This window comes from Apis florea, unplaced genomic scaffold, assembly GCF_048593485.1.
Source record: "Apis florea isolate Af1SG1 unplaced genomic scaffold, ASM4859348v1 contig_2291_pilon, whole genome shotgun sequence".
In the NCBI taxonomy this organism is placed as follows: domain Eukaryota; kingdom Metazoa; phylum Arthropoda; class Insecta; order Hymenoptera; family Apidae; genus Apis; species Apis florea.
The window spans coordinates 4,219,088-4,243,620 of NW_028256553.1; the positions used below are offsets into that span (position 1 = coordinate 4,219,088).

At 20.7% G+C, this 24,533-nt stretch overlaps 2 protein-coding genes across 8 annotated transcripts in view; both read right to left on the minus strand.

Annotated features, from left to right (window-relative positions):
- Window positions 1-593: 593 nt before the first annotated feature.
- On the minus strand, window positions 594-3,064 carry LOC147658313 (glutathione S-transferase-like). 4 transcript variants are annotated; one of them, XM_086903131.1, is made up of 4 exons: window positions 3,029-3,064; window positions 1,933-2,069; window positions 1,405-1,572; window positions 594-1,239 (listed from the first exon to the last, which is right to left on the minus strand). In XM_086903131.1, the coding sequence occupies exons 2-4, from the start codon at window positions 2,063-2,065 to the stop codon at window positions 932-934; spliced, it is 609 nt and encodes a 202-aa protein (XP_086759257.1). In that variant the 5' UTR covers window positions 2,066-2,069; window positions 3,029-3,064; the 3' UTR covers window positions 594-931. The 4 variants fall into 4 exon arrangements, with proteins under 4 accessions (XP_086759257.1, XP_086759258.1, XP_086759259.1 ...); XM_086903132.1 differs by having other exon boundaries at window positions 1,933-2,082; XM_086903133.1 differs by having other exon boundaries at window positions 2,562-3,064.
- Window positions 3,065-4,639: 1,575 nt separating this feature from the next.
- The window catches only part of LOC100863967 (glutathione S-transferase), a 64,944-nt gene continuing 45,050 nt past the window's right edge, over window positions 4,640-24,533 (minus strand). For 3 of the 4 annotated variants that reach the window (XM_086903144.1, XM_003694284.4, XM_086903145.1), the window contains exons 2-5: window positions 12,229-12,390; window positions 10,640-10,807; window positions 5,981-6,123; window positions 4,640-5,084 (exon numbers count right to left, since the gene is read on the minus strand). In XM_086903144.1, the coding sequence (XP_086759270.1) occupies window positions 4,917-5,084; window positions 5,981-6,123; window positions 10,640-10,807; window positions 12,229-12,373 (624 nt within the window). In that variant the 5' untranslated portion in view covers window positions 12,374-12,390 and the 3' untranslated portion in view covers window positions 4,640-4,916. The remainder of the gene's footprint in view (window positions 5,085-5,980; window positions 6,124-10,639; window positions 10,808-12,228; window positions 12,391-24,533) is intronic. The other variant, XM_086903143.1, reaches the window with a different exon arrangement.

The window sequence follows — 24,533 nt, forward strand, 5'->3', positions numbered from 1 at the left end:
AAAAAAAAAGATTTTATGTTATATTTACAATTCGTTTTTATATCAAAGACTATCTATATCTTTATTGTATCTTCAAAAAATCTCTATATTTGGCAAGAATACGAAAAGAATTTAAATCTATTAAAATAAATAGAATGAAGTAGAAAAATTTCTGTTTTCACTTTTTTCACAAAGTGTAAATAATGTTCTAAAAATCAGAACTAATTTCTTTTTTTGCAAAAATATTATTTATAGCTAAGAAATTAATTATTTTAAATATGATTCTATCTTATTTGATATAAATAAATTTTTTTGAGATTAAGTCTGTACACGACTCAAATGATTATACAATAACAATAATTGTTTTGATAAAAAATTTGTTTTTACGCGAATTAATTTATATTTAAATAGATAATATTCAAATTTAATTGACTGTATCTTTTTTAAAGAAAAATTCTTTATATTCAAAAAAAAGTATTGCTTGTACATTTTTTATCAACTCTCAATATTTTTTTTAGATTTGACACAATACAATATTATTAAAATAACAAAATAGGATTTTGAATTTCAAATTTAAGAAAAAAAAAATATAATTTCTTTATTACATATTAAACTTTGTAATATATAATAACTTCTTTATTATTAATATTATTTGTAATACAAAAGCACATGGTTTAAACAGTTTATAATGTATTTCTGTAGGGATACAAATATATATTTCTTTATTGTAATGGATCAACCATTTATTAACGATACGATCTAAAAAAAAGCTCTAATTAACTGACAAAAATGTTGCTCATAACTGAAACTAAGCTGTTAAAAGCATCTTCATATATTCCATACAAGAATTAACATTTTCATGAAAGCAATCAAAGCGATCCATTTTTTTAAAGAATTTAGATCGCAAACTTAAAATGTTTATAGAACAGAAAGTAATCAAGAAATGAAAAATTTAGAAATCAGTATGTGGACGCTTATCAAGCCAACTTTTAATAGCAGGTAAATTGACAACTTTTTCTTTCAACTGCTTCAGATTGTCATATTTCTCAATGAGATCGGATCCATTCATGAAATTTAAATAGTCGAGCAAAGCAACAAATGATAAATCAGCCCAAGAAAGAGCACCACCAACAAAGTAACCACCATTATTCTTCACTTGAGCATCTAAACGTTCCAGATAATAAGGTACTACTTCATCAGCAATTTTGCGTTTTGCAGCTTTAATTTCTTCATTTTCTTCATAGTGGAAGGCAGCAAGTCCTAAAATTTAAAAAATTTAGTAATTATTTGCATACAACATAGAGCATTATATAAAATTTAAATATTATATTATAATTGAATTTTAATTATAATTATAATTATAATTGAATAATTATATTAATTGAATTTCAATTAATTGAACAAATATTTTTTATTAATACTTACTTGCACGAACATCATGAATAGTATCAACAATACTATCAATTTCTAGAGCTTCCCAATCATCCTTTCCAGCTAAACCAGATTTTTTTGCCAAATAACGGGAAATAGCTACTGACTGAGCTACTTTCTTCCCATCAACATCAAGTACAGGAACTTGGCCAAAAGGAGTAGCTAAAAAATAAATAGATGAAATATTCTATTTAATAATTACTTTAATTTTTCAAATTTATTAATAAAATTAAAAACTATCAATTGATTCAAAAAATTAATTTTCTGTTAAATTATTATAAAATTTTTAAATATCTAACAGTTGCCTGTTATTATTTGCTTTAGAGAAGCAATTTTAGTTTATTGACAGTTTATCAATGAACAAAGGGTATTGTCTCCTTAACAATGCCCATTGTTGTCTAAGGTATCTTATAGAGTAATAAAAAAAGTAAACAAAATCTGTATTATATCTTTCACATTATTTAATAAATCACAAAAAATAATGGTTAAAAAAGCATGAATTTACTTAAATTTTAAACTTACTAGGTTTTATCTTTGGCCAATCATCTCTATCAAAACGCTCATCTTCAAATGAAATTCCAGCATAACTTAAGAGAAAACGAATTGGTTCACCTAATCCTTTAACTGGGAAGTAAGTCAATTTGTAGGTAGACATTTTGCTGTAAGAATAAACTATATAAAGTTAAATAAAAGAATCATTTATAAAAGAAAAAGAAAAAAGAAATAAACAGAAAGAAATTAACAAATATACAGAAAAATACAATATAAAAAAAGACTATATTGTAACACAATAAATTTTAATCTTAAAAGATAAAAAAAGTAAAAAAATAATTTAATTGAAAGCACTAATAATTTCAAATCTTTATAATATGATTTAGAAAAATCAATTCAATTTGTAAATAAAATATTATATAAAAATAAAAATAATATATATTCTGTTATTTTTATTCATTCTTATTCATTCAAGTTCAGATATAAAAAAAATATTTTTGAATAGAAAAATTTGTATCAAAATATTTTATAAGTATTTTTATGAATAAATTAATATGATGAATAATAATATGAAAAAATGAATAAAATAAATGAATAAAAATACAATATTACCGGCATATATTCTATCACTAACTATATATGTTAATAACCAAACTTACAATCATAAATTTATAATCAACGAATTCATGTAACTAGTATTTTCAAAATGTCAGTTATATTCATGGACTAATTTTCTACTATTAACTTGAGCATATATATATGTATGTACATATATAGATCTATAATACTCAAGCTCCCTCAATAGTAATTTAGTACTATTCTTAGTCAAATAAATTTTCGTAATCACAAAACATTTAAAATTGTTTTTTCAATGATATACTTTCAGTGACACATTTTTTAAAAACATATTAAAATCTACATACATTTACATTTATATATTAAACTTCAACAACACTTATTTTTTTCAATAATTTTTAATTATCCTAGCCGGCAAAAATGTATTGAAAACTTGTAGTTACACATATAAACTTTATTAATTCTGAATCATAAAAAAGAATATATATAAAAAAATACAACATAACATTTTAAAAAAACATTTAATTTATATTATTTGCTATTTACTTACAATTTCTAATGAGATTCGTAAAACGAAATAACAGCAGGATTCTTCCGAGCCAGTCAACGGAAAGTTAAGTATTATGACGAAATCAACTCTTCAAACACCTATATAGTATCTCCTATCGCACCTACATACCACTAACATCTTATTGGTGGATCTACGATGAATATCCAACGACACTCCATTTAGAAACATCCAGAAAAATTAAATTAAAATTGAAAACATTATGCTTTAACGTTAATAAATTTTATTAAATAAAAATTGAAATTTTTTATTATTCGTAAAAATATAAAATATTCAATAAAACATCACAAAAGCAAAATATTAAAGAGGAAAAATTTATAAATGTGAACAGCGCCATCAAATAAAACTATACAAGATAGTAAAGCGCGAAGTTTGAAATAATATAAAATGATAATTTCTAAACATTATAATTAAATGATATGAAATTTGCAATTATCAAATATAAGAAAAAAACAATATGATAATAGAAAAATATATAAATTTGAAGATCGGGAAACAAAAAAACAATATAAACTTGTTATTCGATTTTTATTGACATATATAAAATGAAATATTTCATTTTTAATATTAATTTAGATGATTAAAATAATAATAATATCATATAAAAGTTAATATTTTTATCAATCATCATATTTATGATTAAATGTTTCTTATCATGATCGCTCTCTTATCGGCAGTAGTTAAGTATACTTCTGTCGATAAGTAAAATTGGAAAATTACTTATATTGTATATTATATTGTACATTATAATTGAAGTAATATTTTACAAAAAAAATATGACAGAAAAATTTCATTATATCATTCGAAAATTTTACAATTACAATGATTCAATATATATTTATTGATTTTTTAATGTTTAATTGATAACATTTAATTAGAACCTTTATAATATTGTTATATATATAATATTATAATATTATAATATTATAATAATATATTATAATATTATATATATTATTATATATATAGTATTAATTAAAGATATTGCAACATTTAAAAATCAATTCTTTATTCTTAAATTTTTTTCTTATAGTTCATTTCATTGTCTATAAATTATGTTATATGAATACTAAAATAATTTACATTCATTAATATTTAAAATTTTTATTTTTGAAAAGATATTATTTTTCCACTCATATAATTTTATTAAATAGATCACGAAATAAAAAAAATATCTCAAAAATATAAACATCACTTAAAATAATAGCAAGGTAATAAATATGTAAATAATTAGAAATAATACGAAACATAAAAAATAATATCTTTTTTTTAATATTATTGTTTTTATTTGTTTTGAACAAAAATATCTTTCTTTTCATGTAAATGATATTTTAAAGTTATTTTATTAAATTTCTTTTTAATAAATTTTATCGTAATAGATGAGATGTAATAAGGAAATCTATTTACTTAATTATTTAATTTGTTTAATTAATATATAATTAAAATAGAGATTGTTTGAATGAATAAGAAATATGATATATTATTATGTACTTTATTTACAACTTATATATATATATATATATATATAAATATATATATATATATATAATGAAAACAAATTTTTCTTCTAATATTAAATAACACATCATACAATTTTTATCTTACGATAGTTTATATTATATACATTTATTATTTGTGTTTTTTTAACTTATTTTAAACATGTAATAATTTTTACAAAGAAATAAAAATTATGAAATTCTATTAGTTAAATTTTCAGCGTAGTCATAGATAAACGATTTTGTTAGTAAACTTGTTAAAGGCATTTGTAATTTTATGTTGACTAACACAATAATACTTGACGAAACATATACACAAAATATACATAGACATATTATCATTCACCATTTTCCTCGCGTAATTTCAAACATTTTTAAAATTCCGTGTGTGGTCGTTTAGATAGCCAACTAACAATACTAGGTATTTCGTGAACTCTCTTTTTCAATGCACGAAGACCTGGATAATTTTCCAAAGCCATTGCTCCAAAAATATTCTCGAAATTTTCAAGGGCTACTGCGAAGACAAAATCTGCCCATGTCGTCTGAAAAATAATTTAAAAACAATTTACATATATTTTAGATAAATATTTCTTTAATTTTAAAGTTTCTAAAAGTTTCAATTTGTATTTCAATTTGTTTCAACTCAATAATTTATTTTAAGGATATTTTTTTAATTTATAAAGTAAATATATAAAAATGATTTATATAAATATTGTGAGGACATGCAGGATTTTAATTACTTTGAATAATTTGATAGAAAAAGTTTATATATGAAATTATGTAATTTTTTATCTCTTATCTTATAAATATCTTATAAAATTACTAATTTTCAATATATTATGTTTTTTCATTAAAAGAAGGCAATAAATTAATTTAATTTTTATAAATAGAATTACATTTTATAAAATGTTATTTATATTAAAAAATTATGAGTTTTATATATATATAATATATATAAAATGAAATATTTTAATTTTAATTAATTTCGTTAAAATGATATTAATAAATAATAGATATTTTTTATTTAATGGTTATATTTTTATTCAACAAAATAATATTTCGAAAGTAAGAATTAAAAGGTTATCTATATTCACAATGCTAATTTTAAAAATTTTAACTTTGATTTCATTTGTGATGTTAATTTTGAAGTTTTAAGATGAAAAAAAATGCATGAATCGAATTTATATTAAGATTATTAAGATATTAAAATATTAAGATTATTAATAAGATTATTAGATATAAATTAAAGTGATTTATTTAAAAGATACATATATTCGTGAATTAAAGTTTTTTTCTTCGTGTCAATGTTTTCAGAAATTTTATATTAACAACTTGACACAGATTTTCTTTAATATGTTTCCTCCTGTGGAATTTTTTGACACAGACTGATTTTTATATAAAAAATTTTAATATCAAATCTAGCTAAATAACGACTTACGGTCGTGCCAACGGTGTAACCTCCATTTTCACTAATAATCTGTTCAAACTTGTTCAAGTAAAATGGTATTGTTTCCTTCAGCAATTTCACCTTCTTCTCCTCTTTTTTGAAGAGATCCTCCTCGGTACGATATTGAGATATAACTGAAACGAATATGAAGGTAACCATTATCGTTTATTTGTCTCTTCTCATATCGACGAAGAGGGAAAAAGGAAAAATGCGAAATTGTGAAAGAAGAAAGATGTGTACGTTTTTTTTTTTTTCACCACTTTCTTCAACTTTGCTTACATGTTTCTATATTTTATAAAATATTTCATAAATTGTAGTAATATTTCATTAGTATGAAGAAACTTGAACCTTTTAAATCTTTTAAGATAACCATTACTGATTCCAATTACTAAGAAAAATAGAAAATACAAAATTCCTTTAGTTTTATTTGAAAGTTTATTTGTTTTTTTTTTAATTAAATAATCTATTATCTATATTTATAATATGCAATTTATTAAATTATTTAATGAAACTATCAGGATTAAATAAAAAATAAAATAAAAAAAGAGATGAAATAAAAAAAGAGATTATGAATAAAGAAATCACTTGAAATAATTAATCAATTTTAGAAGATTTATAAAGAGCAAAATTATGAAAATATTAAAAAAAAAAAAGAAAAATAAAATTTAATTAAATATTAAAAACAGAATTATATCTTTGATAATTGCTTCTTAGTTTGATATCTCAGTCAATGATTAACATTTTACTTATCTAAAAGTTTACACAAGCTTTTTATATTTTCTTAATATATCTCAGTAATTATTTGACGATATATAAAAGAGAGAAAGAAAAAAAAGATAAAATAAGAAAATAAAGAATCGCGTAGGCGTATCGTCATGTTACGACATCGTTCGCTAATTGATGATCGTTATGTTAATCGGTATAGTTTAAAACAGGCCAACAAAAACACGTTCATTATCGTGTGGAAAAATTTGCAATATATCCTGCTCAAATGCATCGAATCGTGAATCATCAACGGGATGAAGTGAACCAAGGAACGAAAGGAATAAAAAAAAAAAATCTATCTTTATCATTAACGAATGGAATTTAATTATAAATAATATTGATATTTTTATGGATGATCCTCGAATAAAAAAAAAATAAATAAATAAAAGAAAAAAAATCAAAAGAACAGTCTACATTACTATTCAATGAGTCAATAGTCTATTTTCTTGGATTTTTTTTGCTTTTTTTTTAAATGATAATTTTTCAATTTTATCAATGTTATGTTGGACGTGTAAAAACACAAAATTATTCACATTTATGGAAATAAGTTGCATAAGTTTTGAATAATTCAGTTTATGTGATCTGTATATAGTTAATCCATTATACAATAATGTTATGCAATCACGCATATCATAATTAGAAATTAGTAATATTATCACACACTAACATCTTTCTTTGTTTGACCATTGAGTAACATCATTTTTTTCGCTCTTTCTGCGGATAATGATATTAAATTATATATTGATTTTGGTGAAGGATTAAAAATTTATGCTAAAAATAAATAATTTAAAAATTAATTTAATTTAAAAAATAAATAAAAATTATAGTAATGAATTAAGTGATTTTTAAAAGATTTGTATGAAAAAAAATTTGAAAGTCATTATGAAATTAATGTCGATAAAATTATTATCATAATTGAAGTCTTAGCAAAAAATGTTGATATAAGTTTGCTACTGTTAATTTTCAAAAACAAAGAAATGCAATGTCATATAAATATCTTATGATTGTTTAAATAAAAGATAAATTTAAAAAAAAATAATGAAAAATACATTAATTCTTATAGTTTCAATTAACCTATTGTTATAAATATATAATAAATTGTGGATTTTTGTGCAAATACATATTTTTCATATAACATATATTTTGCATATTTTTCATAAATGATATGAACAAATATGTTATATATATATATTTTTGATGTTAATTTTATTTGTAGAATAATGTAATGTTATAAACAAATTATTAACAACAATTATAAACAATAATTATATTAATAATTATAAATTTATTCTAAATAAAACTTCTGATATAAACTAATTATATGATATTCAAAATCAAAAAAATTCTGAATAGTTTATCTGAGCATAAAAGTAGTTCAATATGATATTAAAATAATGTTATATAAATGATACTTTTTTAAATTTCTTTTTCAATTCAATTTTTCGAGATAAACAACACAATTTATCAAAAAGTGATAAAAATTTTTTTTATATAATGTTATAATTTCAAATAAATAAATCTAAATAATAAACTTAACACTTTGCAAATACTACAAAGTTTAATATATATTTTGAATAATATGACATGTTACATATTAATTGAATATTTGAATTTGTTTCAATTTCATAAAATGCAGTTTACATTATAATGTATATATAATAATATTTTTCACAAAAAACTTAACAAGATATGATTTTTATTTTAATAGAAAAAAATAGAATGAGATAAAAGAAAATATTAAAAAAAGAATGAAATAAATAAAATCATATTGTGTATAAAAATTCTTAAAACATAAAATATTAATAAAACTAATATTATAGAATTTAGGAATTATTGAATTTAATGGTTACTGAAAATCCTTGCTTAAAATTTAAAAACTTAAGTCCATTATGCTTATAATTTGTATTTTCAATTATTTTTAAACTAAAACTTTTTACACATTTATTTTATTAATTTTTTTAAGTCATCAAAAAATTTCATATATTCGTGCAATATTTCTTTCTATTATTTCCTCTTATCTATTTAAAAAGTTGACATAATTCAATGATTAAAAATCAATTCAGATAAGATTATCTATATTTACTTTAAAGAAGCAAAACAGATACACATAATGTAGAGATTTCAATTTCATCAATAACATTAATAATAAATTTTTTAAAGTAAGCTTTTTAATTTCTAAAAGAAAAACTTGTATATTTCCACTATATATTTCGAGTGAAATTATCTGATTTTTTGTGGTATTTCTAAAAATTTTATATTCATTTAATAGATACTAAATTGAAATTTCTTTTTATATTTTTCCAATATTTTTAACATTTTCTATAAAATCTTTTATGGAATGTATTTGTTATAACTTAACTTTAAATTTAGCAGGAAATGATTTTATGAAAATGATAAATGGAGTTGCTATTAAAAAAAAAAAAGAAAAAACATATAAGAGAAAAGTTACATGGTAGAGAATTTATTTTTGAATTTATATTGTCGATTGAAGAATTTATTAATAATAATAGATATCAAAAAAATATAATTTTAGAAAAACTTTAGAAAATATTTGAAATTATATTTAATTATATGTATATTCTAAATTTGAAATTTATATTAATTATAATATATATTTTTAGGATAAGTAATATAATAACAGAAGATAGTTTTATATATGATAATAAGTCAAAAAAAGAAATATAAAAGAAAGAAATTTTTGTATGAGATTTCATTATCAAGAAATTGAGTATAAAAATTTTTTGTAAAATGTACTTACTTACTATAATATAATTAATGTTATTAATATATTTAATGTAATTCTGATGAAATATTAATAAATCAGAATTTTAACAGAGAATTTTTTATTTGTGAAAATAAGTGAATAGAACAATTTAAAAACAATTTTGAAAATATTTAACTTCTTGACTATATTTTTAATATCGATATTCTAGGAAAAAAAAACAAAATTTTCTTTAGAATAACAAAATTATATTATTTTATTATACAATTTCTTTATATTTATAGAATAATCTTTGATTGATGATTTACTACCATCCAAACATTAAGTAAATTTATTTGAAGATTTTTAAATTCGATTTATTCAAAAACGAAGTTTTAAATTTTATTCCTCTTTTTTCATTTTTTTTTCATATTATTTTTATAGAATGTTAATATATTTGTAATTTTAAAGATTAAGACATTTTTAATTTCCATTAAGACCGAGATAAAGCGATGGCAATATGAAAACAAGAGTTATCTCATTTAATGTAAATTTAAAATGCTTTATAACTTAATAAATAAATATCACATTTTTATACTAACTTTTATATTTATCTTTTCTTTTTGATTCTCTATAATGTCAAATTATGCACATATATTTGACATTAACAATTTATACATATATTCTTGTATTCTAAAAACACAATTCAAATTATACAAATTCAAATATTAATCTTCAAAATAAAATCAATTATTTTAAATTGAGCAAAAGCATATAATTTTTTAATATCATGAAACATTATATTAAAACAATCTATACATATAATATATCTCTGTCTATATTATATCTCTATCTTGAGACATTTTATATAACAATATTTGAAATATTTAAAGTACTTTTAAAAACATTCAAAACAAAATCAATCACTTTAAATCGAACAATGTTACTTCTTAATGTCACATCTCATTAAAACAAATCTTTACATACATTCTCTTGCATTCTTGTCCTGAGACATTTCGTACAATATTCAAAATACCTAAAATACCTTAAAAATATTCAAAATCTATCATTTCGAATCGAACAATATACTTCTCAACGTTACATCTCATGCATCTCCATTACTAGCGACGAATCCTAGAAACTATCTCCTCCCGTGTGATAAAGTCATCTTGTCATCCACTCACATTGCTTTAAATCTCCAAGAGTATCGACGAGCACATCGCACATCATCGCTTCCCATTCGTCCCTACCGGTTAGATTGTGCTTCCTCGCCAAGTATCTTGCTACCGCGTTACTCTGCGCTATCGGTTTCCCGTCTATCTCCAGCACTGGCAGCATTCCATAAGGCATTGCTAAGAATAAATACGGATTCGCATGAATGCTGTGTATATGTGGAAAACGTGGGGAAACAATATAGGATAGGAAATCGTACCATTCGACTTTCTTTGTGTTCTTCTGAATAGAAAGGGTGAAAAAATGATCGTCTCGGTTTTAATCAACGCAGTCTGGTAATGAGACGCGAAATATTATCTATTTATTTTTTCTTTTCTTTTTTTATGATTTTTTGGTTAAAAGTATCGCGTGACTTGGATGCTTTAGGAAGTTTTTAATTATGATTCTTTTGTATTGTATCGTTTGATCGTAAAAATTTTATTTCTATTTTTATGTTTGTAAGATGTTTGTTTACCTCTAAAATACAGATATATATAATATTCTATTCTCTGATATAAAGATACATAAAATTTGCAAAATTTTTCAGATATTTTTCTTTAGATATTATTCTTTTGAAAAGATAATTGAAAGATAATTTTATCTCTGCAATGATACAGCGGAATCCTTTATTAATTCAGTAATACAGTTGGAAATGTAAAACTTATATAACTTTTTTTTTAAAATTTAATTATGTAGTTTCTTTTAATCTCTTATGTAAATATTTGAAAATATATCGATGATTCTTCAGAATTTTTCTCATGGTACAAATATATAAAAACTGATATCGGTACCATTTGATTAAAGAAGATAATATACCATTACGGAATTTGAAATGATATTCTCTTTGTCCGTTCTAAAAAAGAATAGCTATTTTTTTTAAAAATTGACTGAAAAATATATAAATTTAATTTAACACATTCAGCTTCTTTAAATGAAAGGAAAATTATGTATTATTACATTAAGTTTTCATTAATGCAATTTTTTTAATTAATACAAAAGAATGAAGAAAATTATATAAAATTAATATATAAAAATTATTATATATATAATAATTTGGAACATTTTAAACAGCAATCAAAATTCTAGTATTAATTTATTACATTTTAAACTATCTTTTATTTCATATTATAGATATATCAATTATATATTATTCATGTAGTTGTTCGTAAATAGAATATATCTTTTAAATAAATCTTTATATAATATTATAAGATGAGATGATAATCTTTTCCAGAAAAAAATTATTATATATATATTCATAATCTATAATTGTAGAAATTATTTTACAAAATAGCGAATCTAATTTGAATATTATAATTCCTACTTATACTTAGTATTATAATTATATAGAAAATTATTGTAAAAATCAAAAACAGAATGCAAAGAATTAAAAGCAATTATAAAATGAAATTTTTATATTTTTTTTAAAGGAAACATGTATTTTCACAAAAAAAAGTAGTGAAGGAATTGTTTTATTTAGAATTATGTAGTAAAGTAAATCTCTCTCGTAAATATTTTAATATTGAACGGCAAAAGTAAAAAATCGATATCGTGAACTTACATTTCTTCAATTCAGGCCAGCGTTCTTTGAGGATTCTCTCGTCGACATAGTCAATGCCAGCGTATGCAAATATATAACGGATATGCTCGGCACGACCACGAGCGTTAAAGTAGATCAATTTGTAAATCGGTTGTCTTTCCGTCATTTTTCCTTACCTGTAGACTGGAAACAATATCATGATAGTTCTGTGTAATTAGAATAATTAAAATTTGATAAAATAAATAAAATTTGATAATCTTGAAGAATAGAATTTTAATAAATATGTGACACATATAATATTTTATTTAAAAATAATAACAAGGAAATGAAATAAAAATAAGTAAATAATTAATAAATGAAATGTGAAATTTTAATTAATTTAAATATATTTTACTTGAAAAATTTTTAAACCAAGTTTTAATTTGTCTGAAATAATGCAACGAAAATAGGATACATATGAAATATTATAAATGAAACATTGGATAAAATTTCTATTCGAGCGAGTCGATTCTTTTTATTTGTTTTTTTTTTTAAACGAATCTGTAATATACTGGAAATAACGAAAAAAAATTATTTATTGAAATAAGTTTTCAATTTGTACAAAATGAGAATGAAAAACTTATAAAAAAGAAAAATATAATGAAATTTTCATCAATCTGAATTTTTAATAAAAACATTTTTAATGATATTACCATAATAAAAAAACTAAAATAATAACTAACGATTGCAAATTTTAAATAAAAACGGCATTGTACAAAAATAAATATTAATAAATAGTTTAAATATGTAACATTATTTTCAAATATAGTAAAGAATAAAAATATTTGCATGCTAAAAAATGCTAAAAATCATTTTTTTAAAATTAATGCAATGACTTAAATTTATTTGAGATATTAAATAAATAAATAAATAAATAATAAATATATAATGCATAAAGTTTTAGAATCAGCTTTGTTATTGTATGCTATAAATAATCGAAAATGCTCAAATTCAAATTTATTTACAACACTCGTTCTATTACTCGTTCTATATCTATTACTCGTAATAGATTTGAAAATTTATATATTTTTTTATATAGTTTTTTATAGTTTTCTTTTCATATATCAATAAATTTTAATTCAAACTTTGTATTTATATAATTTATTTAGATTTAAAAAAGCTCTAAATCTTTATTATAAATTCAAGTTAAAATATTTAAAAAGTATTAAAAATTAAAAAATTACTTTTATTTTTTTCTTTGCAATTTCAACAACAATTTTTAAAAAATTTTTTAAAAATATGATATAATATTTACTAAATTAATTCTTTTAATATTTCAAAAAAATTCAAATCGTTTGGTTTAATTTTAAACAGTTATTCAATTTTAATTCAAACTATATATATACTATATATTTTTCAGAAAAACAAAACATTTAATACAATTACAAAATTTTTGTTTTACATTTTATTTCGAGTTATAGAATATTCCTCACTTTACTTGTTTGTGATCCACAGTACATAAATTTACAAACGTATTAAAAAATTTAACGCAAATTTACAACGAGAATATATCATAAAAGTCACACGGCTTAGTCTCGTAAATTTTGAGATAGTATATTCTTAAAAATGTCGGACAATGACCTCGATACTTTGCAACTTCTATCTCCTGGAACAATCGAGCATTAAAAACAAAAGATTTCGAGCAACTCGGTGATTGTGAGTTTTTCACTCTTTCGAAAGATTTTTCATTCTACCTAATCCTCCTTTACGTGATCCCTTTTCTTCTACGTTCTTGTATTGTGACTTATCGCTTCGAGCCAGAGTTACGTAATCTTTGGCGAAATAAATATTTCAAATATTATTTAATACTTTAGACCCCATTTAGCTTAAATAAAATGATATTTTAAATGTAAAATTTCGGCAATTAAAATATTTTCATTTTAAAAAGTTGAACAGCAAAATAAAATATTTTATTCTAACAAAAAAATAAATATCTAAAAAAATAATTTTAATTCTTATTTAAAATATTGGGTCAATTCACAAGTAATACAATGGATTGATGCGATTCATTCTTTGATCTAAAATTTAAGAGTTTCTATTATTGAACTATTAAAGGAAATTAGAAGATGTAAAAATATTTAATAGAATAGAAAAATTATTTTAGGAAAATTATTCAACCAATTTATCACGATTTTCAGTACACAGTATAATAAAAAATTCTTTGCACTTATAAATGTATTGAATTTATATAATTATTTTTTCAGCAATAATATTTAAAATAAATTTAAAATAATAAAATAAATTGGAATGAATTAAAATAATTCAAGATTTTATTTTTCAAATAAAATATTATTTTCAAATACTATTTTAAAAACATATTACATCAAAATATTTCATTTTCAAAATTATATTTCAAAATAAATAGAATTATTTATTTACTATTTCAAATAATATTTTATGCAATTCCTTCGAATTAGACATTCATTCGATATAGATATTCAAAGTAATTATTGATAAATCGTTATCATTATTGATAAATTTTTAACGATAATATTGATAATATGTTATTGATAATTCAATATCATATCGATAATATTGTTAAAATGATAACAGATAAAAATAATTAAAATTTTTATTTTTTCTTATTCAAAATTATTATTAAAAATATTATTAACGATTATCTATGAATTAATGATATTTTTGATATATTCAAAATATTTTTATATATGAATGACATAAAATACAAATAGCTGAAATACAGTATAATATAATTTCAATATAATTTCAACTTTATTTATTTTTATTGTAATATTGTAATGTATTGAAAACTATCGATAATTTATATCTTGATCGATAGTTAAAATTAAAAGGATAGATAGAAAATTAAAAAGATGATTTTAGAGATTAAAAAAAATACAAAAGTTAATATATTTGTTAAAATTCAACTTGAAATTTATCAAGCACTTAAGTAATTTTCTTTTGCAATTAATAAATCAAATAGAAATAGAACTATCTGATTTTCATGTAATGCAAAACTAAATTATAATATAACTTGAAAAATAATATTAACATTAAATTTCAAATAATATAATAACACAAATTCCAAGATTTTTGTCATTTTTTGTGTTCTATTTTAATTATTAATATTATTTTTTAAATTTTCATCTACTCTAAATACTTTTTGACTTTTCTTTTAATCACTCGACGGAAATACTTGTTCAAATATTTAATACGAATTTTTCCAACCTAATAAAATGATGTCAGCAATCGAAACGATAGCATTCTTCAACTTCTGTGTAAATTGCGATAAATAGCGATAAAATGTATGGAAATATTAGTGTTTTCTTTCTTTCTATTATCTAAATGTTAAAAAAAATGTTACGCGAAAAAATTTCTTTTTCTTTTTTTCTCATTCAGCATATATCACTCATAATTTGGTGTTTGACAAAATGTTTTCTATGAAATTAATTATCTTGTATTAATGTTAAAATTAATATCTCTATTATGATTGTCACATATTATTTAATCATATTCTTTGATTCAAGAGAAATTCAAAGTTCCGCGGAAATTAATAAGAAAAGATGAATGAAAGGAGAAAACGAAAGGAAAAATGTTAGCTATCGCTATTCGTTGTTTATAATAAATTGATTTTTTCATCAAATTTTCTTTTTCTTTTTTTTTTTTTTTTATTTCTATTTTTCATTTTTATATCGCTTCTTACAATCGAAAAAAATTCGATAGAGAATTCTAAGAAATAAAGAGATTAAATGGAGAAGAATTGATATTAATTTAACTGTGACAATCGTTATCGATTGTGCCGTTATTGCACTATCCAATGCGACTTTTATTGCTTCTGTTTCTACCATTCAATCGGAAAGTATTATTCGATTTCCCGTGGAAAACGAGTAGTTGTGCGTCTTTTGCAATCATTACATGTCATTTGAAATGTCGATTATCGATTTCTCGTTTTGTATTTAATCAATATCCGACACGTCGAATATAGAGCATTGAAATATATTGGGAAATCGATTATACTCGTATTGTTTCATGATTTGAAATTTTGTTAAATTTATAACGCGTATTTTATCATTTGATAGAGATACCGAATGATGTTGACGCTATCTAAAAAAAAATTTACATTTTATAAACTCGAGTCTAATCTAATCTATATTTTGTTGTCGAAATGATTTGCAAAAAAAGTGCAATTTTATTGTCGTGTAATTTCTCAAATAATGTGTAGATTTCATTCACTATCAGTAATTTTCGTTTTTTTTTGATAATCTAAGAAAGTTATATTTATTATTTGTTTGTAATGAATGTTATTACCAATCGTTACATAAAAAATATTTTTGTTTTATTCTTTTAAAATAATAGTAATTCAGATGTAAATCTAAAAATATTTATCTTGATGGCAAATTTTGGAATATTGATTTTAAAAATTTAGCATATTAGCGATATGCATGAAAACGAAAATAATATCCAAACAAAGTAAGTAGATGAAAAAAGAAATGTAAAAGAAGAAAATATTTAGAAAAATTAATTTTCGAATATTATTTTTTCAAATTTAATATATTCTCAATGTGCATATATATCTCCAAATATAAAAAGTTAAAAGACACACAAAAAAGAGAAGAAAGAAACACATAAATAGTGGAAAAATCATTTTTTAAAAATTCATATCGAAATTTTATTATTGTAAAAAAATTCGAATGCAAAGAATTTCAAAGACATAAATTAATATAACATAAAAAAAAACTTAATCTTGAAAAAGACCTGAAACTTTTATTGTTGCACAAAAGAAGAAATCCTTATTAAAGAAAAGTTATTAAAAAATGAAAAAAATATTCGAATTTCAATTAAAATATACAAATAATCAACAAATATACAAATCTAAAGATATTTGAAAATTTCTATTTATAACAAACGAATGATAGTGAAATTATAAAACCATCCATTCGTAAACCAATGATTTATCATTAAACATAACCAATAAAATTCTTGATAAAATTTCCCAAAATATAAATATAAATCTTTGTAAAGAAAAAGTAGACAATTGGAAGTGTACATTATTTTTGCTTTTAAAAAGTATTTTTTTTTATTTTTATTATTTAATGTTAATTGCTTGGTTTTGATAAAAAGTAATATCGAAAGTTATAGTTTATATGTAGAAGAATAATGATGTAATGATTTTAAGTTAACTAATTAAATAATATAAATTATTTCTATATATTAATTACAAATTAATCATCAATCAACAAGCCAACCATCAATATTAAAAACTGAAAAATATAAAAATGTAACAAAGAAAGAAAGTTTTTCTTTAAATATCAATATGAATTTCTCAAAATAATTTTCATGTAATTTATATTACTATGATTCTTCCCCTTCCGTATACTTTTGTAATTTTTGTGTTTTAAGTCAATTGTTGCAGCAATTTGTACGCAGTTTGATTTTTCAAATTGTCTATTAAGACATTCGAGAAAATCGAAGGGAGTTCCCTTCGGATGGCAGATATTGATTTCCGATAAGTATAAAAAAATGGTTATAAAACGGCGAAAAATGCATCGAAATTCAAAATAGTTTTGCATACTGATAACAATATTTGTATGAAGAACACGTATTTCAAAGAAAAGCTGAATATGTGGAAAATTTTTTTCATCTTTCATATACATACTTCGAACGTATTAAAGTGAATTTTTCAATATTGAATTTTGTTTACAAAATAATTATATAATTTACAATGCAGGATTTAAAATGATTTATTCATTCTCGATTCATACTAAAAAATGACAACAAAATGAACAAAATTTTCTTTATCGAATAAGTTAGGTTAAATATTTTGCTATGATAAATGAAATTCTTCTTTTGAAGCTAATCAATCCTTAATTGAAAATAAAAAATATATCTTAATAGAGATCCATCTATAATCTTTGATTGCATTATTTGAAACTAGCTCGTAATTCACATGCTCGTAAGCCGCTTTCGTAACCGTAATCATCGGATTTTAATCTCATCCACAGATCTCTGACCGGTCGGTTTCGAGGGTAACGAGGAGGTTGCGTGTTTACGTGCGTGCAGAAGAGGGTATTATCGAGATAGCAAAACGTGCGCGAGCAGATAAGTGGGAAATCGTCATTGCCTAGTGCTCACTGATAGCCGAAATTAGCTTTGCCACCGATTTCCGTGTTTTATGGTTGCTTTCTGAATTCGGTGCACGATTATGAACCGATAGTTGAAAGGGTGATGCGTGAAAAACGTGGTCCTGAGTTGGAATACGGATAAAATGGACGGCGATCCTTTGGAATATATCGAGAAAGAGGCATTGATGCAATGGTAAATCATTTGTATAATGGTGGATATGTGTTTTATATTGGAGAAAATGGAGGTTTTGTCAGGAGAAATACATTATCGATCAAACGTTTGGAATTATTAATGGATTATTTAAAATTCGAGAAATTAAAAAAGAAATCAGATTAAAATTGGTATCATAATATTATAATAAAACAATAAAATTCAAATTAACAATAAAATTAGCAGTAAACTCGATGTATATAAGCACAATTGGAAAAATGATTTTAAATTTTTAGCTGAGAAATTATAAAAAAAATGTTGATATTGTCTTTTGATATTAAAAAAAGTTTCATCTTTTTCTTACTTTTTTGCTCTTGATAATTCTTAGAAATATTATAATTACAATTGATTTTATATCATATTCATTTTAAGCTATTATACATTGATTAAGTATTTTTCTCTTTTCTTTTGATTATTATAATGATGATATTTCGGATTTCTTTACTCTAGCTATAAAGTTAGCCATTAATCCTTCATGATCTTAGATGTAGTAATTTTATTTTATGTATTATTGTATTATTATATTTTTTGCTAGCATTAAGTTATTTATTTACAATAATTTTTATTTATTAGATTTTAAATTGAATAAATTTCTTCTCTCTCATTATTATTAAATAAATCTATTGGGATAATTTTTAACAATCCTCAATATTAAAATTATATTTTATACATGATAAATTAATGATAAAATGATTAGTCTCATAAATTAGATTTTCACCCACAGAATCAAAGTGATAGTAATTTACAATAAAATCGATATCACAAAGCAAATGATTAAGTTTCAAATAACTTGTTACGAAGGAAATGATATTGAATAACTGAGTAATTAACGTCTATTTAAGAGATAGGATTTCAAATTCTATTTATTCAATGGCCTTGTTTCTTATAAATATAAGATAGATCACGTAAGATAATAAGCTTTATAATGATAATGATGTGATATTAATTTCTAAGAACAACAGTGAAAGGATTTCTTTAAATAATTTTACAGTAATGATGAACGTTAATTGACAATGCATAGACAGATCAAAACAGAAAACAATGAGTAATGATATCTACATATATTGCCTTAAAATCATATTTTATATTGTTAACTAATAAAACTTTTAAGATTTCGAAGTATTTGTATTTTAATTGCAAATAAAAACCTTAAAATCATAATTAATTTATATTTTTAATAATTACTATTATATGTATTATTGTATATTACTATATGTATTACTATATTATTATAATAATTACAATATTCCATGTTATATGTAATGCATTCAAATTATGATATAATAACATATAACATTATATTTTTTAAAATTTATTCAAAATTCTTTAATCTTTATAAAACTTTGTAACATTTCTAAGAAATTAAAAAGAAAAAAAAATCTAAAAAGAAAGACACAATAATATTCATATATATTTCAATTATGATATATCATATTTACTCAAAAGTCTAAAATTCTTTTTCTCCTTTTTTTAGCATTCTTCAATTTTTAAATCCCTATCTAATATCCTTTTCTGTTTAAAAAAAGAAAAAAAGAATGAAAGTAGAATCTATACATTCCAATTATAGATATATACTTATACATAAATTATTTTTCAAAAATCATCTAAAATTCTTATCCCATTTCTGATTTTTCATTTTTTAAAAACATTAAATCCCATAATCTTTGCAACATCTCGACCTAAGAGATAAAAAAAAAAAAAATTTCAAAAAAATCTAATTTCAAAATACAATTTATATTTTTCTCTAATGTTTGTAAATATCAAACCACTAAAAATTTATTATTATGGATTATTCCTACAGCAGAGGAAATAAAATTAATCCGATTAATTATAACGAATCTCGAGGTATGAAGCAGTACTTAGTCTGTTTGTGATACCTCTCTACTATTACTTCACGAGATTAAGTTTCCGGTAAACATCGTCAGAACGCGACAATAACTAAACCGACCGGAGATCGAATTATAGCAAATGAAACGCTTCTTTGCATGAATCTTGCCGATTAATATTATCTATGAATTTTTCAATTTCAATTTGGATCAAAAGATTTGTAAAAATAAATCTTTTAAAAATATGTTCGTCGAAAAAATAATTGTATAATCTATTATATTCTGCATACAATCAGACTTTCATTAAAATCAGGAATTTAATATCTTTTACCAATCAAAAGTTTGGATTTATTAATGTTTTATAAAAGTAATACTAAAAAATAATAAAATATCTTAAAAAATTCTTTCGCCAAAAATTTATCGAACGAATAAGTGAAATTATTATTGATATATATATAATATTAATTTCAAATTCATAATAAAATGTAAAAGAAGATTCAATATGAAAAAAAATAAAAATTCAATATATGAAAAAGAAAATATTTGATCAATATATATATATATATATATATATATATATATAATGTATTTTATATTTATATCTATTTTGATATAGATATGCAATGATTTGAAATAAAATTATATATCATTGCATCATATTGCAATTCTGAAAAATACTGATATGATGTCGATACGAAGATAATAAAAATTTGTAATAGCTTAGACAAGCATTTCGATTATTAATATCGATTATTGTATATAAATAGTTTATTATAAACTAAGATTCATAATAATTCATAATAAGGATTTTGATTAAACGTTGAATCTTGCGTTGATTGTTTGATGTTGGTTCATGAAAAAGATTTTGTTGAAAGAAATTTTTAAAATTGTCTGCCTTAAAATGATATTAGTGAAAAATGATATTAATCTTTAATTTACATTAAAATATCATGTATTATAAATACAATTTTCAATTTCGAATACAATTTCCAATATTATATAATTATAATTTTTAAAATATTAGTTTTTTTCATTTAATTTTTTTTTTTAACGATTTTTATTCAAATGTGATATTAATATTTTTATAAATTTGTAATACGAAATTTGATTGGATATTATTTGTATACATATACATTTTAATATATTGTTATAATTATTAATAAAAAAATTATTTTAAAAATGTTTTAATACAATAAAAATGCAATAATTAAAATTAAAATAATTATACATATAAATGAAATGCAGTTTTCTATTTTAAATGAAGTATAATCTTCTATTTGAAATTAATTATCAGTAATAGTATTAAAAATTCAAAATAGAATAATAAAATAATAAAAATTAATAAAAGATTCAGTACTCACAAGATAAAATAATAAAGCTTAATCAAGAAAAAAAAAATAAAAATTTTGTATAAAAAAATGATTTTCATATAGTAGCAAATATTTCTTTTTATGAATATTTATTGTTAGAACTTTTCTTACTCATTTTTAATTCTATCATTCAATCAAAATTTTTTATTTTATTAATTTTTCATTTATAAACAATTTCTTTGTCATATATTCGTTTAAATTGCTTTTATGTTAAATCAAATATTCAGTTAATGTATGAAAAAAAATTCATTATTACATAAATAAAATTAATATATAATATATAATAAAGAAAAATAATATATAATATATTTATTTATATTGTTCACTATGTAAAATATGTAAAATATATAATATATATTTGTATAAAAATCTACAGTTTACTTATAACTTCTAAAACAATTCGAATGATTAAAATCTCGATTGATAAAGATTCCAATTAATCAAACATACATTTATATTAACAACGTAATATTTCTAATAGAAATAAAAAATTTCTATGTTAAATGACAATAATTAAAAATAATTTTAATTTTAATATCTCAATATAATAGCAATAATATTCTTCAATTTTTATTCACGATATATTCATTTGTCGTTTCTCAATAAATAGAATGGAATGGAAAAATTATATTTTTCTCCATCAATATTTAAGATTACTCAGAGTACGATGAAATGTAAAAACTTATTTGATGAATTGCAAGACATCATTCCGTATTCGATATCACATTAAGCAACCGAAGATCGAAGTCTTGATAACTAGATTACTGTTTCAAAGACGACCGAGTTCCGTTGCTAGGCGATGATGAAAGCTGTGCAACTATAAAGGGCTTAACATTTTTATCCATGATTTTATGACCAGACACCAATCAACGTTCTTAGAAAACATCACAACGAGAAACAGTAAATAAAAACTTTTTCTTCTTTCTTCTTTAAGACAATTTCATCTCCTTCCGTGAAAGTTTCATTGATTTTATTAAGGATTGCAAGAAAAAATTCTGTTTAAATTGCATTACAAAATTTAGTCGAATTATAAAATTACAACGTTGATTAAAAGTAATTTTAATGAAATCTTGTGAATGAATTATAAAAAATGAAAGGGTGGTAATTTATTTTTGAAAAAGATGTTTTTTATTACGAGAAATATTAATTGAAAATATAAATTTCGTCAGATATATAAAATCCTATTTGATGATACAATGGAATAATTCCACGTGAAAAAATAAGTCGAAAATGTGAAATAAAATTTTTTCATTTGAAACTTCATTTTCAAATAAAGCAACTTAAAATTTTTTCATTCTAATTCAAAAGCAGAAAAAATTTTAAATAAGATTAAATTAGATAAGTACTAAATTAGGTTAGTAAATTGAAATGGACGAGAAATATATACAAATGGTATAATCAAACTGAGAGTGAGTCTACATGAAAAAAATAAATCAAAAATATAAAATAAAATTTTTTTATTTTATGGCTTCGTTTTCGTTTCGAAAAGTTTGAAAAATATAACTAAAATTGGTTATTTTCGGATTAGATACGAGTGAATTATCAATAGATGATTACTTTATGTAAAAAATAAATAAAAAATATAAAATAAATTTTTCTCAATTAAAATTAAAAATTAATTTTTAAAAAAATTTTAAAATTTGCTGATTACATGACTTTTTGATTTTATATGTTCAATTTTCTTTCTAAAGAAAAACTTTAAAGGAACTTAAATGATAAAACTTTATTCTATTTTTTTTTTTTTTTTTTTGCGTATTTTCATACATATATGTTTAATTACTATTGATTTAGATTAATATATATATTTTAGATTATATTATCTATCCTATTATGCTATTATATATTCTATTATATATCTAATAGAAAATAACCAATTTTAGTTTTAGTTGGAAATTTTTCGAATTTATTTTATTTGAAAACAAAAAAATCAAATTTTATTCTTAAAAAATTTTATTCTTATTTTTTTCGAATTATTTTTTCAAGTAAAATTACGTAAAATTGAATCATTAAACTACATATATTGACAAATATAGATGTCTTAATGATATAAGATATAATTATCTACGAATTTATTTCTATAACAACTTCCAATATGTATTCTAGAGATAGAAATTTCATAGAAATTTCTTATCAGATGCTTGATATCAGAAATTTATTTATTGAAAATGAAAATCTTATTCTATTCTATTCTATAATATGATGGCCCGTTGAATTAAAATATAAAATGTAATTTCTTGATTATCTTGAAAGTTTTTAAAATAGTAAACAATATTCTTTACATTATTTAGATTTTCCGAGATAAATAAAACGATGTAGATATTATTAGTCAATTGCTTATCTTAATTAATTTAATTAAAAATAGAAACAATATATTTTTACAAATTTCATCGTGTTTTAAAAGATAATAGAAATAATAAAATTTAGAACATAACAAAAAATAGAGATTAATCCAAAAGTAAATATTATATTAATTATTTATTTAATTAACAACAATCAAAAAATAAGGTTTAATTTCCTTATTTTATTTGTTATCTTCTCGATGAAATAAAAATTTTATTAGAAATAATATTAATTATAAATTTTATATGAATCTATTTGATTTTTGTCTACAAATTTTTTAATAATATTGTTATTAATAATGTTTTTCTAAGTTTCAGAAAAATTAAGATGATATCAGAAACAAATATTAATTGAATTATCTTATTTGAAAATCAATTTTATAATTACAATTATTAACAACTTATTGTTAATAATCAATAAATATATGATATATAATTTTTCGAAGTAATTATAAATTATT